The sequence below is a fragment of the Canis aureus genome, chromosome 9, assembly GCF_053574225.1.
Source record: "Canis aureus isolate CA01 chromosome 9, VMU_Caureus_v.1.0, whole genome shotgun sequence".
Taxonomy (NCBI): Eukaryota; Metazoa; Chordata; class Mammalia; order Carnivora; family Canidae; genus Canis; species Canis aureus.
In genome coordinates, this window is record NC_135619.1 from 19,335,232 (window position 1) to 19,356,091 (window position 20,860).

Below are 20,860 nucleotides of genomic sequence, written 5' to 3' on the forward strand. Positions count from 1 at the left end.
AGAAACGACACAGTGCCATCAATAGAATGTCTTTAGTTCAATGCTAAGAACTAATTTCATTTTCTTTTTATGTAACCCTAACTTATAAACTTATGAGAAAAAATATTAAGTTGAGTTTGAGAACAGTACTGTCAGATGGCAGATATAAAACTCATCAAAATTGGCTTCCAGAAACTGAAAAGCAAAAGAAGGGAAGGCTTCTAAGGATTCTTCTCTGGGAATAATAGAAATACCCATGAGAATGTCTTTGGAATGATAGCAATTTAGATTATATAACCCTATTTCCCATATAATTAAACTCTTTCTGTAGAGTTTAGTGCTAAAAGTCAGAATGTCCAAAATTATTCTGAATGATAAAGATTATTCTTAAGAGCTGTATCTCAAGCCATTCAAAGATAGGCCAAATGTCAAGGCTGTGGTTTGAGGTGTCATTCTTCAAAAGGCAATACGTAACTCCTCTACTGGGCGAACAGCAGATCAGTTCCTGAGGTGGTATCATTAGCGATATCAGAATTAACTGAACCAGGCTGGTGGGCAAATATTTAAAAGTCAGATATAAGCAGCTGAGAGCAGCATATAGAAAGAATTTTTATAATTATTTTGTTTCAAAATGCACATACTGAGGATAGGTTATTACCACAGATTTACAAAAATTATTCCCTCATATCATCTAGGTTATTTACTAAAATATTTCCACCAAAGTAAAGTAATGAAACACATACCAGAGGATGTAAACACTAAAATATTGGCCAAATCTAAACTAATCTAAGGGAAAATAATAATAAATTATAGTTCATGTATCATGCTTATAGAATATTTGAAAAAACCTTTATGATTTTATCAGAAGGTGGGTTTGAGGCTATTTTCTTCACACACACAAGAATTGCTCTACCAATTAAGATAATAGTTCTCATTGGCCATACAAATTACTCTCTAATACTTAGTAAGTCAGAATCATTACAAATATATAAGGCCTTATTTATTTTCTTTGCTGCCAAATTTATGGTAGTTTCTAGAGTATAAAAATTTGTATGTATTGTTAACAGTCCAGATACTGTAAGTCTAAAGGAAACCATATGAAAAATCTATCATAGGTTGGTGAATAAGTTACCCGCTGTAAATAAATTAGAACATAAGTATAATTCACATTTGAGATCATTATAACTCATTCTCTGAAGCAGTTTGTTAATGTCCTGTCAGCTCAAAAGAGTTAATGCGCCCCTGTGTCACTAACATACTACCAATGAATAATCCTGATACTGAGAATAAAGCCCATTAATCCCTAATACTAACACTTTAACACATATAAGAAAGATGTATGTGATTTAATTTCAAGTCTTCTGTGGTGCTTGAAAAGTATTAGCTGTGAAGTGAATGGATATTAAAGAATGGAAATTACATTTACCAGTGGCACATAAAAATCAGAAAGAAATGAAAATCAGTCAGAAATGCTCATCTTCCTGTGTATCCAGAATTCCTTATCTATAAAATACAAATATATATATATATATGTGTGTGTGTGTGTGTGTGTGTAGAGTAGACAGTTTTTTAAATAGAGGAAAGTCTATTTATATATGTGGTATTGATCTTTATAACATTTTCTCTTTTATGTGTTGTTCTGATGGCAGTTTTAGTTAAATAATATATATTCTTTGACTATTATGTATCATAAAGTTTTCAGAGAAATCTTTTTCATGATTTTATTACTTTGCTAAATTTCGATGTTTTAGAAAGATTAATTTCTCTTATTTATATAAAGAATTTAGGACTCTATATAAAATATTTGAGTCTGATAACATACGGTTTTAAGCTGCCAAAAATTAGCAGTGACTACCTAGCAGCCTAATAATAACATGAAAAAGATTAAACCTCAAACTTCTATTTACTATATCTTTATCTTGAAACCAAGAATCAGTTCTTCATAGGAAACAAACTTTAAGGACAATATTATTGAACGGTTTTCAAAACACTTAGAAGGAAATGACTTATCACTCTTAATTTTCAACAGAAGGCACTCTGAAAATAGTGAGACTGATATCTTAAATAGGACAGTGATACAACCAACAAACAGTCCATTTCAGTCTAAAAGAAATAAAGAATTTCTGTGTACTTTCAGATGTAACTTAAGCAAGTGGTCATATATGGGTTATCCTAGAAGCTGGGGAGCAGGAACAGAACAGAAAAGCCAGAATAAGAAAAGGAAAAGGAATCTTCCCACAAATCTGCATCCTTTTTCAACATGCCACTGTCATACCCTGTTTCAATTCTTAGAAATCAAGAGTTGTTCTTGTTGTTGTTTAAAGATTTCATCTATTTGAGAGAGAGAGAGAGAAAGTGAAAGGGCGTGAGCAAAGGAGGAGGAGCAGAGGGAGAAGCAGACTCCCTCCTGAGCAGGAGCCCAATGTGGGGCTCAATCCCAGGACCATGACCTGAGCTGAAGGCAGATGCTTTGCCACCTGAGCCACTCAAGTGCCCCAGAAATCAAGAGTTTTTAATGAAAGCATTAAAATGATTGACCTCATTATCTACTTGTTTTTCCTATTTTTTGTCATGTGCCTGCTTATTTTTTACTCTGATATTTCTCCCATACAAGGTGCATCAGTAATCCACATCCATGGCAACTTCATTTCTTTGTATGGTTCATTTATGCTCCTTCCAATATGAATCAAAAAGAAGAGGTGACAATGCTGGTTTTCAGAAACAGTAATTCATTGTTATCACATTAATTAAATCTCTCCTGAAGCAGAAAGGATAACCTTACCTTATTTCTTACTTAGGGTGAAATTTCATTTAACATCTTTCCCACCAAGCTCCCAAACTCCCTCCATTTAAAATGAGAGGAATCTATTCAGATAACTGCTTTATTATTTAATGTTCTGCAAGGGCCCTTGAATAAATATTTACTACAAGTCTTCACATGGAGTAGTTTGCTTTTTTATTCTTGAAAACTGCTTTTAGGGGTTATCATCAAAATTTCAATCCATTTTTTTAGAATTGAGAATGTAAATGAAATTCCTTTACTCCTTATTCCCTGTGTAGTATCTTTTCACAAACAAGTAAATAATACTTGATTTTTGACAGCCTGTTCTGCTAGTTACCAAGTATCAGTGATGAATAAAATACACATTGTACTTGCCCTTATGGAGGCTTGTTACTGGTATTGAATTTTCTTGGGAATTTTACATAGGATTTGAATATTCTCTCGTAGACAAAGTGAAAGAGTCCAATAAAATTGTCAGTTGATCTTAATTCATCCTATTATCTCAGTCACTTTCTGATGTTAAGTTAGGAGATTTAAGCAAAATACTCTATTATCTTCTGTAAGTACTTTGCTAATAGTATCATCCACTCTACTAGTGCTGCCATAGACTAATTGGAATCCAACAGACATCTAGACATCTCATATACTAACAAAGTCTTAACGAAGCCCGGGGTAAAATGATAACCAGTTACTATTTTAAAATCCAAAATTTGAAATAAAATTACCTTGGAGATACTGTAACAAAGGAAATAAAGCTTTACTCCTTCTTCCATGTTCTAATTTTAAAATGAGGTAAAGCAAAAGTAAAGAACATGAAGTTTTATATAATTTTTATGTTTGACTTTTATTTACTAGTCATCAAAATTAATACTAATGATATTATTATATTATGATATTATGATTGATTGACAAGCCTGATTTTTCAAAGTTACATAGAATACAGCAAATGTTTGCTCAGCATGGAATCTGCTTGAGATTCTCTCTTCCTCTACGTCTGCCCCTCCCCCTGCTCATGTGCACTCTCAAAATAAATAAATGAAATCTTTAAAAATAAAATAAGAGATAACTTTTCAGCATCTTGTCTATCTAGTGACATTGAATAAAGAATGTCATAATATAAGCACAATTGAGTGTGCAGGTACTAAGATTTTTTATGTTCTATTTAATCTCAGAGATAAATCCAAATTTACTGCTTAATTTCTGAATGAATGAGTGATAATTCTTTAAAGATAATGATATCTTCTAATAATGCTTTATATAATGACATATCTGAGGAGCTAAATTAATCTATCCATATTATTTATATCCTTTGTTCTAGTTACTTGAAATATTTTTTATACAGCAAAATAATTTATGGGAAATGATTGAATTGGATCTATCTTAAAATTTATGCAGGAAATCAAGCTAATTAGTAAAATGGTTAGTGATAATGCTTTAAAACTAAATATTGTTGACAGCATGTACACAATTTGTTTTCCTTTTCTTAGTATTATTTTATTTTTATTGATGCAGATCCAGCCAAAAATATCACTTGACAACAAACAAGGACAATTTTATATATAGACAGAGATGATAATCACATTCCTGGTTTTCATTTAAGAGATAATATAATCCCCAAAATATATCTGTTTTGGTATTTGCCTCTAATTTTATATCTAAAATTTTAGTATCGGGGGGCACCTGGGTGGCTCAGTGATTGAGCCATCTGCCTTTGGCTCAGGTCAGGATCCCAGGAATCCCCATGGGGAGCCTGGTTCTCCCTCTGCCTATGTCTTTGCCTCTGTCTCTGTGTCTCTCATGAATAAGTAAATAAAATCTTTTTATAAATAAATAAATAAAATTTCAGTACCAGAAATTTACAGATTTGGGTATATTTTGTTTCAATTTATTTATTTATTTATTTATTTATTTATTTATTTATTTATTTATTTATGATAGTCACACACACACACACAGAGAGAGAGAGAGAGAGGCAGAGACACAGGCAGAGGGAGAAGCAGGCTCCATGCACCAGGAGCCCGATATGGGATTTGATCCTGGGTCTCCAGGATCACGCCCTGGGCCAAAGGCAGGCGCTAAACCGCTGCACCACCCAGGGATCCCTATATTTTGTTTCATAATAAAATGCAGATACTCTTGGTAGCCTTTTTTTCAACATTGTTCTCAAAAACTTTTTTTTAAGGCTAATATTAAGAGTCAAAGACAAGAGAATGTGAGAGAACTAGATTCCTTTTTTAAGAAAAGATTTATTTATTTTAGACAGGGTGAGCAAGCAGCAGGGGAGGCATAGAGGGAGAGAGAGAATCCTGAAGTAGATTCCCTCCTGAATGCAGAGCCTAAATGGGGCTCCATCCCAGGACCCTGAGATCATGGCCTGAGCCAAAGACAGATAGATGCTTAACTGACTGAGCCACCTAGGTGCCCCATAGAGGACTAGATTCCTAATGGGAAGTGAAAGAAGTGTCATTGGGTTAATTTCTGCTCAGCGTTAGATTCAATTTTAGTTTTTGGTTGTGGTTTTCTCTCTAGATTTCCTTATTACTGGTAGAATTCTGCTTTAAAACTTATCAATATCTTCATAAAAAATTATCAATATCAAATTATAAAACATAGCTTTTTTGGAAATAAAGGCAAACTTTGCCACTCTTACAGTTCTGCCCCATAACTTTCCCAAGTAAAACAAATGTTACTTGGACTGCTTTATTAGACATGTAGGGAAGACATGACCCCAAATCATTTTGAGAACCATAATAATTTGGTAAACTTTATTTCCTGTGTATCATACTGTATTTGGGATAGTGGAGGTTGTGAAAACAATGTATACTCAATTTACTGATTTGAAAGTTATTTTTAGGTCAAAACTAGAAAACTAGAGCCAAGAATGCTCAGCTTTTGCTGAATGTAGGGTTTTTTACTGAATGTATTTAAACAAAACCTAGGCATGTACTATGCTTCAGCCTACATAGTAGGCTACTACTATGTAGTAGTAGTAGTGTAGTGTAGTAGTAGTAACTACTACATGTAGTAAACTACTTACATTTAAGTAAGTTTACATTTCAGTACTGATGGGAGTTCTTAAATCTCATGATAATAGTAAAATATTGGAGAGACCCGAACACAGTGAATCAAGTTGGTAGTAAGAGAGCCTTTTTAAATGCATTCCTTGGTTTGTACTTAATCTCAAAAATTTTATGAGGATTAACAGGGTAGACAAATGCTTGATCCTGATTGTTACAACATATCCATGTAAACTTATCAATGACATGTTAACCAGGCTAAGATTTTTGTTTTTAAAGATTGATTGATTGATTGATAGATTTTGGGGGGTAAGTAGGCAGACTCCCCACTGAGCATGAAGCCCTAGGCCAGGCTCAATTCCACAACCCTGAGCCTAAATCAAGAGTCAAACCCTAAACTGACTGAGCCGCCCCAGCGCCCCCAGGCTAAGTTCTTTTTTTTTTTAAGATTTTATTTATTCATGAGAGACACAGAGAGATAGGCAGAGACACTGGAAGAGGGAGAAGCAGGCTCCCTGCAGGGAGCCCAACATGGGACTCCATCCCGGATCTCCAGGATCACCCCCTGGGCTGAAGGAGGTGCCAAACCTCTAAGCCACAGGGGCTGCCCCAGGCTAAGATTTTTGACAATCTTTTTGCCAAGACTTTTTAAAAGTTTTCCTAGTCACTTGCATTGGTAAAGTTTTCTGAGAAATAGACAAATATCTTTTAAATCCGTTTTATAATTAAAATCTTAAAAAGTGGTACTCATGTAGAATCCCTATTTATTATGACTTACAGTGAAATATTTGTGATGTCCTTTTCAAAATAGTTTATATTAATTTATATAGTAGATAATTATCCTATATCTTCTTTCCTTCAGTAAATTGGCCTGGGGATAATTACTTTGGCTTTCTATATTCCTGCCAGTATCAATTTTCCCTCATTTTCTCTAGTATAAATATATTTGAAATCTTATTTTAGCTATCAATGTTATAATTTCCTGTTGGAGATAAATAATGCCCATTTCCAAATTAACCACAATTTATTATTAACAGTGAGTTTGCTAACAAGAATACAAAAATGTTTTAGGCTTTAAATTTTACAAAAAACAAGATATGTTTCTAAGTCCATATCTATTTAATAGTGAACCTATTAAAAAAAGATGATGTCTTTTTTGGTAAGGCAAAAATGCATGATACCGTCATAGTGTGGCTAGGTTGGTAATATTTTGGAATTTATTATTCACTTTTAATAAAGAATGACGCATGGACTTTTCAGTGAAGTTTTTCAGTAAATCTATCTTGAGTGTTGAACACAGGTAAATCAATCCTCAAAATTAAATTTAAAAATAGAGTAAGTGCTATGTGCTATGGACCATACTGTGCATGATGTCAACTTAAGCAAGCAATGGTGTACAAACTCATCATATTTGCCAAATATCCCCACAGCCCAGAAACTCTTGTTTCCATGCCATAGATCATCAGGTAGACCTGTTTGGATATCTGTTAGAGCCCAAATTAAGCCCGTTAGGTACTTGACTGAAATAGTTAACAGTGCTTTTGGATGGCACTCTATAGCCAATCCAGTTACCATTGTTGCAGACCCACCCGGTCCCTCACTGATATACCCACTGAGTGCTTATTATGCTCTGGCAGCCAGGCTGTTCCCAGTTATCATATATACTGGGTCTTTGCAAGTCTAATTGCATCTCAGGAATTAACCTCTATAACTGGTAGGTAAGGAGGAAGAATTCTAATATATTTTTATTTTAATAGTTATTTAACAGACTATCTCAGAATATCTTTGTGGACAAGATCAAGAAGTGATTTCACAGTTTAGAGAATTCATAGCTTATTGAATAGAAATACATATTATGATGCTGTAAGGTTGTCTAGAAGAGTTGTCTCAGTAGTTTTTTGTTCAGCATTTTTTAATACCTAAGTTAAAAGCATAAAAGCTAAGTTTATCATAAGTACAAAAAGTAATAAATTCAAGATGCCAGAAGATAGTAAATTGCTGGAAAAGTAGCTGAATTTACCAAGATGAAATCTAACATGGATAAAAGTAAAATCTTGCATTTAATATCAGTATTGTGGAACAAAAATGGTCATGAATTTTTTGCAAAGGCTCTTGTCAAAAGGTGAAATTTATTCCCCTACCCTGTGAATCTGGGCTGACCTGTGACTCCCATTAACCATAAAATAAGCCAAGCGATGTTGTACAACTTCTAAACAAGGCTTCAAGAGGCCTTACTGATTTCAGTATCACTCTTACTGATGTGTTCACTAGGTAAATAAGTCTGGGCTCACCTGTTTGAGCATGAGATACTGCAGAAAGACAGAGTCCTAGCAGAAGTCAGCACCACCTGTCAGGCACGTGAGCACTCTGCCCCAATTGACTGCAGCTGAATGAGTGATGTCCAGTCAAGGCTAGCAGAATTGCCCAGCTGCTCCAAGCCCAAATTGACACAATTAAATAAAACAGCTGCGTTTTAAGCCACTTTGTTTTGTGGGGCTTATTGTGTAGCCATAAATTAAAAAGCAATTATTAATTATATATGTCCAATCTAGGAGAGATTTGGTTTGGCTTGGGAGGCAAAGCAGGAGTTGAACCCTCAACCAACTGAGCCACCTAGGTGCCCCAGGGCCAATATTTTTAAAGATAATAGACATACTAAAGAACATGCACAAAGAATATAAATAATAGTGAGCAGTCTAACTTTAAGGTACCAGCCATTTGAAGACTGGAAGTGTAAATAATAAAATACGGTAAAGACATGACAGCTCTCTTAACATTTTGACACCTCATATGGAAATCAAGTAGGGTAATGATTTAAAGGGTAGGTCCAGGTAGATGAGCGGGAGATCCAAGGAGGCAGGTTTCCAATTAAAATAAGGAATAATTTTGAGCCATATAATTATTATTCAATTCCCCATTTTTACCACCCTACCTTCTTCACCATGACTTCGTCTCCGATCTACTCCTATCCTCACCTTTTCACTTACAAACTCTCTCTTCATTGTGTTTCAAATGTAAATAGTTGTCTTTTCTCAATTTCATTCTTTCCTCATATAATATTTATTTCTTATGTGTTCTTTTATGAAGAAAGGTGAGATTGATGAACCCTGCTTATGTGGCCACGTCTCTATATATTCACAAATATATGTGTCTCTGTCCATGTTTAGTAGCATCAGTGTGTCCTAGTCCGTATTCTTCAGTTATATTTTGTGGCTAAAATGGAACAAGAACTTCTTATCTCATCAGTCAGTTTATGCATGTGAGAGTAGGTGCACTCCATCTGTTAGCTGTTCTGTCTCATAGCTCTGTGATTCCTCCCTCCCTATCTTTCTCTTTCTCTTTATTCCTCTGATCTCCGCTCTTTTCAGTCTGCTTTCTGGAACCTTCTTTCTATTGTTACTACCTTGCATTGATCCACAACTTCTGCACTGAATGTTTCACACACACATTCTACCTGAAACTTGAATTTATCAAGGACACTTATTTCTTAGGAGCCCGCTGGACACCTATCTTTTTCCCATACCCAAATACTAGGAAAGAGAATACTTCTGGTTCCCCTTTGCCACTTTCATATTTTCCTGGATTGATGTAAAAACCCTCCCTCCTTTGAGATACCATACAGCTTTCTCATTCTCTATCTCTCCTCTTTTTTTTTTTTAAGATTTTATTTATTTATTTATTCATGAGAGACACAGAGAGGGAGAGAGGCAGAGACACAGGCAGAGGGAGAAGCAGGCTCCATGCAGGAAGCCCAATGTGGGACTCGATCCCAGGACCCAGGATCATGCCCAGGGCTGAAGGCAGGCACTAAAGCACTGAGCCACCCAGGGATTCCCTCTATCTCTGCTCTTAAGTAAGATATCTACTCATCTCCTGGTCAGTGCCATTCCCTTTAAATGGGTCTCAGGTGTCTGATTCAGTGTCTTCCTCTCTATTCCAACTTCTGCATTCATGCTAGAAACTTCAATATCACTGTCAGTCATGTACCCTTTCCTTTGTCTCTTGAACGCTAATGACTTTTACCTCTTATCTATTTCAGCTATAATGGATGTTGCCAGAACTTTCTATATCTGAAATCCTAAGATCAAAATTGCCTCTTTCATAATAACCACAGCCTTATTCCAACTACTCTTGCTTTTTAGCTTCTACACAAATCAAGATATCTGGTCCCTTAGTCCTTTCATTTTTTCTGAACTAACACCCCTTAAAGACTGACTTTCTTCTCTACCCCATCTGAATTCTAAGTTTAATCACTTTCTCTCGAAAACACAGTCTTCTCATACTCTTGTCCTACAAATAGTCATAAACTCTCAAATACTTCTATTATTTTCCCTCTCCATATTTATCCCCAAAGTATAGGCCTGATGTGGAAAACAAAAGTCATACTACTATGATGATTGATCAGTATCTCCTACAAACTTACAGTCTCTAACTACAGCTAGATCATCAGTCTCACCTCATATTTCTTTGACATATTCCAAGTCACCTCCCTTTCCTGTCACATTAAGCTTCACCATTTTCCTCTAGCTTTGTTCTTTCCCCTACACTTTCAGTGGAGAACTGTGCCTCCCATTCCATGGGGAAAGTTGAATCTAGCAGACATAAATTCTGTCAGTCCTGTTGATTACTGCCTTCTTGAAATGCTCTTCTTTGGATTATGTAACATCACCTACACTTGATCCATCTTTTCTTCCCTATTTCTTCAAATCCTTTTGCCAATCTCTTTACTTTAAATATCTGTTTTCATTTGGTTTCTTTCCTATTCCCATTTCTCTTCTCCTTTCTTATTCCTCTAAGCATTTCCATCTACTCCTATGGCTTCAGTTACAACCTAGAGCAACCTAGTCATGGCCTACCTCTTCAACCTCATAGAAATGAGGCCATTCTCCACCCCCTTACTTCATGATCCTCAGAAAACATACTCCCAATAGCATTTGACCCACATCATGCTTTTCATAGTTCTGTGCCTTCGAGATATTTCCTCTGTCTTGAATGCCCATCCTGCCTCCTCTCTACTCCTGCCCTTTTTAAGATGTCAATTTCCTTCTTATTCTTCAATACTTAACTCAGACAAAATCAGGAAGACTTTATGTGCCTTTTCTCTTCTCCCCTAACCAAACTAGTCTCTGTTTAATATCTATGTATCCTTTTATTACAGCATTTACCAATAACTTATTTGAGTAATCCATATAAAGATCTACTTTCCCACCTTACTGTTCCTTATAAGCAGGGAGCATGTTCTGTTTTTTGAATGATCAATGCCTAGAACAATACCTGGTACATAGGAGTTACCAAACAAGTGCTTACTGATTGAACTTAAATATCTATCATAAACCTAGAATTCTCTCTTTAACAGACTCTTATATCTAAGTGTCTACTCAACATTCCCAATTACCTGTCCCACCAACACCTCTAATTTATATGTACTATAAATATGTACTATATATAAAAGCTAAACTCATACACACACACACACACATTCTTCTATTCTTCCTCTATTCATCCTGTTTTAGTTACCACTATCTATCTAGTCACCAAAACCAGACATCCAAGAGGAATCCTTCTTGCCCACCCATCTCTCACCATCATACCCTCAGAAGTCACTAAGTTTTTGAATTTCGTATCCTAGATATTGTTCAGACTTATTCCCTTCTTTCCATCTGCACTGCTATAGTTCTAGTTCAGGCCTTCACCTCTCACTAGGGTATTTTTTATTACTATTAATCTTCATAACAGAATTTTACTGTTTTAACCATTTTTAAGTGTACAATTATATGGTCTTAAATACATTCACGTTGTCGTTGTCTTGCTCACTAGAATTATTTTAATCAGGAGCTATTTGGGCTTCCTGCCCATAGGCTAACCTACCTCCATCCCATCCTACATTCTTGCCAGTGTAATCTTTCTAAAGAGCAAATGATGTTACTAGATGAGTTAAAGCCCATTCATTGCTTCCCAGTGTCTATATTAATGGTTTCATCACAAAGTTTGCACAGGTCCAAGATGAAATGAGACAAAGTTTTTCTAAATTTTTTCAACTTCATGAATGACAACATTAATCAAGATAAATAGTGAAACATGCATGAGAGACAAAATTAATTTTGTTTTAGATATGCTGAGTATATATGCCAATGGAATAAGCAAGAGGAGATGTCTTGACAGCAGCTGGGTATGTGCGTCTGAAACTCAGAAGGGAGTTTTAGGATGGAGGCTATGTATTTGGAAGTTACAAGCATAGAGGTGGAATCAAGGAAACAACATTTTTTGAGGAAAGTATGGAAAGCATAAAGAAAAAGGTGATAAAATAAATAATATAAATAAATAAATAACAGCCATAATCACAAAAGAAAAAACTATATCTATAGTCTTTTTCTTATCCTGCTTCCATGGTTGAAAGTAGGCAAGATCTTTGATACTAATGGCAAACCCTAAGTATTTCAAATGTCTTCTATCTCCTCTGCCAGACAGAGGCTGTTATCCATCTCTCTTGGATTTCCCTCTTTCTCCTTGGGGAAAAAAAAAAAAAGTTTAAAGCCAGATACATTTGATGGGATAACCTCATTGCCTAAAGTAGAAGGAATAGTTTTTCTGGAGAGAGGACTGTCAAGCCAGTAAGAATTTCCACTCTCGCATTAACAGATACAAAAATTACTCTCAAAAACACAACCTGTACTGAGATTTTTACTTTGGTACAGTTCTTTTGGTGATGAGGAATTTGTTCTGTTTTCACACCTTTCTATTGCAAAATATATCTATGTAATCAGTAGGAGTCCTTCAGGCCCACCAAAATTCCAAAATACGTCTCAAAAGTTGTAGTACTTTGGAAGCAGTATAGAACATCAAAGATGTCAAAGAGGTGGTAATTAGACTTAGTATCACATCCTAGCTCCAAAAGTCACTCGCAGTGGGGCTCTGATCAAATTACTGTCTATATGTTTTGGTTTCGTCAGCCAATGATAATGTCTACTCCATGAAGTTACCATGAAAATTAATTGTGTGTATAATTCACTTCTCATAATTCCTGGCATATAATCAATATTAAGAATTAATTACCATTTGGGGCACCTGGATGGATGAGTCAGTTAAGCATCCCACTCTTGATTTCGGCTTAGGTCATGATCTCAGGGTCAGGAAATCGAATCCCAAGTAAGGCTCCGTACTGGGTGTGAAGCCTGCATAAGATTGTTTTTCTCTCTCTCCCTCTGCCTCTCCCCACCACACTCACACATGCTCTCTCTCTCTAAAATAAATTAATTTTAAAAATAAATTTAAAAAATAATTACTATTTAAAATATATCACAATATTCATTGAGAATAAAAAATAAAAGTAAACTGATTAGGAATATTGGTAAATAACTAAGTTCACCTGATGGAAAATTACATATTCCATTGTAGTACCTACATATTATCTAAACACATAGAAAATATAAAAAGAAAGAAGTTTTCTATCTAAAATATAGCTTTAAATATTGTTTCAAGTTTATATAGAAATTGTACTATACCAAATAGCAGTTTGTAACTATTATTTTCCAAAGATATGCAATATCATCAATCTACTTTTTTAATGTGTTACTAAAATGGCAGGTGAAATACACCAACAGATACTTTCCCAATTTGACTTAAGTCAGAACTTGAGAAAATTTTTAATGAAACTAAAGAATTAAAAATAAAAAAAAAGAAACTAAAGAATTCATTAACCTATAGTCTGAAATCTGTGACTGTTAGTAATCCAAGTCAGTGGAAGTAACTTTGAACTACCAACAAGGAAACCAGGCCCAGATTTGTTCCTCTTTTACCACAGGCCTCGTATAAGGGTTTACTTGTCTGCTTCAGTTTCTTCATATTTAAAATGGAGAAATCCTAATCCTAGCTCTAACCCCTTTCCTATGTCATGAAGCCCTTGGGAAACTATCGTTGAGTAACATGTAAAGCAGTTGGAACCCAATTCAGTAAGCTACATAATTTTTTAAAGGTATTGTTGATTTGGACAGTAAAGAATAGCCTGCAGGCCAATCCTGCAAGGTGCTTCAACAGATATACACAGCTACCTTCCTGTTGGCACCGTCCACATTTGGCAGGTGTATTCCATTCCTTACAGGAAGGAATAGGTGCTTCATTGTGTTTCAGAAGTCAGTAAGCTTTTTCAGAACTAAGTAATTGACATTTTTTTCATTTCTGAGATCAGATTTTCATAAATCATTCAACCTGGATAAACCGAGAATGTGGTTGATCTAGTAATTGTTGAAACATAGTAAAGACAGCACAAGACGTGATATTTAAGTATTTCCTTCTAACCTTTTACCTTAGCAAGATATAAGAGTTTGAAATGGAAATATGTCCTAAGGTATAAAAAAGGAACTAAAGTAATATGAGACTATTAGTAAAGGAGAAGTCAAAAGGGACACAACACCAATTCATCTCAGTAATATGGGATTCCATTAATTCTGAATTCATAGTAATAATAGTAACTCTGCCGAGTACAGCATACTTTTACATTATGAAGAAGGTTTTTTTTTTTTTGATAGTAGTATAAATGATATTGTAGTGGAGGGATATAACTAACCAACTTGAAATTAGTATTTTCTGACTTCCTTACGATATATGCCAAAAAATGCTGATAAATGGCCTGTCCATATTTCTACTGGAGTCCTTTTTTAACAGTTCATTGAGGTTACTATCATATTTTAACAACACATTTAAATTTTCATACTGATATTTTTCTTGCCCCTCCTCCAGTATTTAGGATAGTGAAACTTTGTCTTAAAGAATTTATGTATAGGGACACCTGGGTGGCTCAGCGGTTGAGCATCTGCCTTCAGCTCAGGGCGTGATCCTGGAGTCCCGGGATCGAGTCCCACATCGGGCTCCCTGCATGGAGCCTGCTTCTTTCTCCCTCTGCCTCTCTCTGTCTCTCATGAATAAATAAATAAAATATTTAAAAAAAAAAAAAAAAAGAATTTATGTATAAATCATACAGAATCATTTTCAGAGTATATAAGATAGCACTAGTTTTTATCACTAGGGAAAATCCAACTAATACAAATTGGCCTGTGAACACAATGAATTGTCCAGTGAGTCTTCAGTAGTCTGAAGTCTTCAGTAGCAGAAGTCTGAAAAAATTGTATAATTTTTTGCATTTGAAAAATTTGTGGTAATAAACTTAGGCAAAATTTGCCTTTTTACTCTAAGATCATTACTAACATTTCTCAAAGCACAGATTTTTGTTGCACTGAATTATTTTGTTGCATCTTCTTATTTTGATAACACAATTCAGTATATGTGAAATCATCCAATAAACTTAAGCTAGCTTTCAGTGTCACATGCAGCTGATTAGTCATGTAAACCTAGCATGTATGACACTAAGAATACCCTCATTCCTTTAGTGTCTAGCTCTGTGCTGTGTTTATTTGCAAAGGACCCTCATGCATGGATCCATATAAATGAGGCAAGCTGGAGCAGACTAGACTATGTCGCTCACCAGTCTTTGAGGAGGAAGATTGTATATATGAAAACTGGAAGATTTCTGTGTAACATCAAACGGGATTTTTCATTGAGGTTTTATGTTTTCAGTAAAAAAATAAATAAAAAATAAAAGGAAAAAATTAATGGTCTGATTCCATCATCTCTTGTCAAGCAAAATCTCACTGATCCGCATGAATGTCATCTCCCACCCTAAGAACATTACAGAATGGACTTCTGAACTTTTGACTTTATTTTCAGTATATCTGGTGTATTTTTAATCAACTAAAGAAAATTACTTACCTTTGACTAGAAACTATAGAATCATTGCTAACCTATTTATATTATTCAAAAACTTTTTTTAAATGTAGTACAGAAAGTCTGGTTTATTAGCACCAAATCATTTGTGCATATTTAAATTATTTTCAGGCCACTAAATGAAGTTTTTTCCAGCTAGCTACCTAATTCCTGATTATTTTCATCAGCTGACTCTGTGAAGAAGGGAGAAATTTAATCCCTAAGAATTCTATAACATACTAGTGTGTCACTAATGTAGCTCAGTAACAGGTGTAAGATTGATAGTATTTCTATATTGAAATATGTACTTCTTAGGTAAAAATCAGTTTGAAACTGCTCTACATCTCATGTGCCATCTTCTCATTGCATAGAAAATGATTCATTCGCAGCCGTAATGCAGGCAGGCAAATGTATTGAAATGAGTATGTTGTATTTTTCATGGAGCATCTAATGCTGACATAATCTGAAGATCTGGGTTAAAGTTTGTGTTGTTACTGTTTTTTTAACCTCAGATACTTGGCACTCTGCACCAGTATGTCTTGCTGACAGTAATGCTTTGTCTCTTAACATGACTACCAGAACTGCTTGGTCACAGGCAAATACTGTTCTTTTTCAGCCAAAACATTCCTGACGATAACTGCACTTTTTATATTCTTTTTTTCTCCCCCTTCCCGCCCTCCTGCCCCCAACTTAGGTTGGAAAGGCTAGTGGACGTCCTGAGGAAGAAGGTTGGAACAGGGACCATGAGGACAGTGATCTGACTGAAAAAACGACAGTCTGGGGAAGCAATCACATCTGGTGACCAGGCTGCTTCATTCAACACTGTGTAAACACTAAAGCCTTAACTTAGCAAACAGTTGTTAGAAGTGGGACACTCCAACCACATTCCAAGCTGAGATAAAATCAAATCACAAATGTTTAACCACTTTGCTGCTGACTTGAGTTATTTATCCAAATGTATTAACTACAGACTTTTACCAATGAGTAGCTATAAAGTTGCAGCTTATTTTGTAACTATTTTATATCTCACTGTATTTAATATAAATCTTTTTACCGAGAGACCGTTATAGGTCATATCTTCACATAAGGCCCTTTCTGAGTCAAAATACAGCAAAGTAAATATTGTCTAAACCTTAATCCACTGTGTTAGGTCAAAACTTCAAATACATGCATTTTTCAATATAGAATTTATTTCTTAACTGATGAGAGAAGTTCAGACATGAGGGGGTACATAGTCTTCCTCCAATGCATACACATAATCTTTGTTAGTATTAAAGAATATTAAGTATAAATACCAAGAATTAAATATATAATTTGCTCCAATAAGAGTTTGGTACATTAAAATTATATTTTGTTTCACTTCATGATTTTTGTTTCACTACAAATAATGCAAACAATTTTCAATAAAAAAGATATTGTTCATGTGTACTTCTAAATTCATATTGTCAATATTTCTTAGTGTTGTGTCTGAATAATTGTCTAAACTCTATTGAAGCTATAGAAATTGCCAAGTCTAATAGGCTGGGACACCTTTGGCTTGAAAATTAGCATGTGCCAGCATGACTCTAAAAGGCAAGAGGCCATCAAACATGTTAAGTGTTATGTTTTTATTATCTTTATTTAGATTATCATTTGAATTTATGTTCTGGAGGAGGGGAATCCAATATATAATAAAATTATAATGTAAAAATATAAGGACATGGAAAAAAGAAAACTGGCAATTTAGTTTGATTACCTACTTTTTCTTTTAAAAGATAATTTGAAATAGTTACAGCATAGCAGTCACTTCTAATCATGTGAAATTTTGAATAAAACTAAGGTTTTTGTATTTAACTAGGAAAAAATCTCTTTTTTTAGATTGAATAGATAAGAGGCCAGTAGATGAAATAGGCAAGTAGAGATTTAATTAATGAAAATTTTGTAGAAAAGTGAAAATCTTTCTAAGTTCATAAAATAATTTATCTTTAAGATTGAGCTAAGCTATCTACTATTGCTTATTTTTGGGACAAGAACGGGATAATTTATTGCACCATTCTTTCATACACCAATGGAGATGATTTTTTTATTTTTTACTTTGAAGGAAAATATAACGTGCTTTATCACAGGGTAGCAAAAAAATCATAACATTAACAAATTCTATTTCTTCTTCATTAAATGTATTAAATTAACTGGCAGTTGGAACCATCCCACTGAGTTGAAATTTAGAATTTACTCATGTTCCCTGCTTTTAATTATTTTTTAAACTATTACAATTAGAAAATAAGAAACATCAGGGGATAGAAATAAGCCAATTGAATTTCCTCTACAGCCCTAAAGAGAATTATAGACCAGTGACTATATAAACAGAGAAATTTGAAATAATTTGGATATGCATGGAGTCTTCTCTCTGGACTCTAACTGAAACATGTGGCAGCTCCCTGTGTGAAAGAACGGTTGCTTTCAAGCCATGCAGGTAAATAAAGAGGAACAGTTCTCATCACAAAATAGTCCATTCCTGAATCCTCTTCAACTAAATCACGAGTCAGCTTGAATTTTCAGTTTAGTCCTGTAGAAGAGACACATCTATCTTGAGTTATTTGCTTGGGGTTTTAGAAAACACACAGTAAGTAAGCATAAGGACATTTTACAGTTTCCCAAATTCTCTTTCTGAACCTAAATGATCAGATTAGAGCAACCAATTCCTGTATTTAATATCCAGAACTTTTAAAGAATTTGATATTATGAAGCTAAATTCATAAAACAATTCTAACATTTACTATTGTCAGTGTAGGTAATCACCACCAAAACATCACATCCCCTTGAAAATGAGTTGTGTACAGAATTCCAAAGGCTAAATATTACAGCCAAATATTATCATTAATTGATTTCTTGCACCAGCAGTGTTCAATACAGTCTCTACTTTTTTTTGTGAATCATCCAGCTCACCGAAGATCAGTTCTCCACATATTCAGTAATAATGCAATTTCAGAAGTATTCCAGGCAGTATCCCATTGCCCAGAGATGTTGCTTTGAGTTTGCCTTAAATACGATCAACTCTAATTCCTATGGTAAGGTGAGAATTCACTTACTGTTGTAAAAATGAGTAGTTTAGAAGAAAAGCAGAAAAGATAATACAAACATATATAGCACTTAATGATTTATAAAGTCCTTTTTTATTTGATCGTATCAACAATCATATAATAGCAATAATAATAAATTACATATATGTATCAGCCACATAATGATGATGATAATTGTAGTAGTATTGTTATTACATTTTACAATGAGGAAATAGACTCAGAGGGGCTAGGAATTTGCCGAGGATTGGCTAGGACTTACAACTGAGGTCTTATGAATAAACTCCATGTAGCCATACTTCTCTAAACCTTTCTATAAGAATTTTAACTCTTGGGATCCCTGGGTAGCTCAGCGGTTTAGCGCCTGCCTTCGGCGCGGGGCGTGATCCTGTGGTCCCAGGATCAAGTCTCACATCGGGCATCCTGCATGGAGCCTGCTTCTCCCTCTGCCTGTGTCTCTGCCTCTCTCTCTCTCTCCCTCTCTCTCTCTCTCTCTCTCTCCTCTCTGTGTCTCTCATGAATAAGTAAATAAAATATTTTTAAAAAATTTAACTCTTGCAATTTTTATTATTATTGTGCAATTTCTTTTCTACACATACCTGTGAATTCACTAACAATCGAGATGATATGCATTTCTTTCAAAGAAGTACAATAATGTGAACCCCATGGGTAAATAGCACCACATTATCACCACTTCTCTATAATATTATAGTAGCAGCATACTTTGCCTTAGGCTTCACTCATTAGGAAGGACAATTCATTGTTAGTAAAAAAATAACCTTGAGTTGCTTTGTACTATTTATAATTTGGCCTGATGCTAAAACCTGAAGTGTAGTTTTATCAAATGGTGGTCTGAACTTCAAGGCTTACTTTACCTCTTAGAGCAACTATTAGAGATAGAACTGGTTAGAAGCCAGATTATTGGTTATAAGCAAGGTATAAGCAGTTATAGCAAAGTTATTAATTAATTATTAATATGAGAAATTTAACTCTACTTTTATAACTAAGCCATTATGCTAAAAATATGCAAAATATTTGAAATATTTTATCTAACATTTTCCTTATTCAATGAGAAAGGCAATCCTTTGTATATGTCCTTATTCAAATAAACTGAAGAATCTTGTCAGTCCCTTACTGGTAGAACTAGTTTACTTCACAAAAATGTTAGAATATTAAAAATGTGTAGTGTTGGGATCCCTGGGTGGCGCAGCGGTTTAGCACCTGCCTTTGGCCCAGGGCGCGATCCTGGAGACCCGGGATCGAATCCCACGTCGGGCTCCCTGCATGGAGCCTGCTTCTCCCTCTGCCTGTGTCTCTGCCTCTCTCTCTCTGTGTGTGTGTGTGACTATCATGAATAAATAAATAAAATCTTAAAAAATTAAAAAAAATTTTTTAAATTTTGTAGTGTTAATATTGGTTGTAGTTGCATAGAAAAGCATTTTTATATATAGTATTTTTGAAGGTGATAGATATTTTTAAAATTTTATTTTCACATACTCATGATTAATGAGTCAGTATAATGATAAAATAACCATGACTTACACATTTTATCTTCTCACATTTGGTTTGAATGGAACCCAGATTTTTCCCAAGACATTATTTTGTTGTTAACTATTATTTACAACTAATCTATTGACCTATTCATATCTGTGTACTTAGATGTATACACACTGACACACACACACAAATACATATGCCTTTTTAAAAATTTGATTTATAAGTCCACTGTTAGGCTTCAGTGACTTCAGTATTTTGTTCATGTTTTATTAGAAATGCATGTAGTTTCTGAGGCTTTTAAACAAATACGTGGAATGGTTGAAAGATTTATATTGCTCATGCTTAACTAAATATGTCATCTCTAGAAAAGATGTGGTTTATTTTGGCACTGTTTTAAAAACTCAAATATTTTAAACATTTGTTAAGTTGGAGCTTGCACATTTGAACTATTAGCATGCGTTCCAGAATAGATTCTCAAGTTACCAAACTTTTATAATCCTTTTATTAGAATAATCTTTTTTGAAAGGGTTTTTTTTCTGTTCTTTTTTATTATGTACTTTAAGTTAAATTTATAGAAGTTGGAGTTATTTTTAATGTGGGATTTTGTAAGTAGAATGAGACAATGATGAATATATTTGAGAATCATTAAAATATTGTATGCCATTAATACTTCCTCACAGATATCTTAATATACTTTATTTTTATTTTTTTAAAGATTATTTGAGAGAGAGAGCATGAGTGGGGGGGGAGGGAAAAGGAGAGGTAGAAGAGAA

General features: G+C 34.4%; 1 protein-coding gene across 2 annotated transcripts in view; it reads left to right on the forward strand.

Moving 5' to 3' along the window:
• MIPOL1 (mirror-image polydactyly 1) overlaps positions 1-16,970 on the forward strand; it is a 325,308-nt gene extending 308,338 nt beyond the window's left edge. For both annotated transcript variants that reach the window (XM_077909071.1, XM_077909070.1), the window contains one exon: positions 16,229-16,970. In XM_077909071.1, coding sequence (XP_077765197.1) covers positions 16,229-16,295 — 67 coding nt within the window. In that variant the 3' untranslated portion in view covers positions 16,296-16,970. The remainder of the gene's footprint in view (positions 1-16,228) is intronic.
• Positions 16,971-20,860: the final 3,890 nt, after the last annotated feature.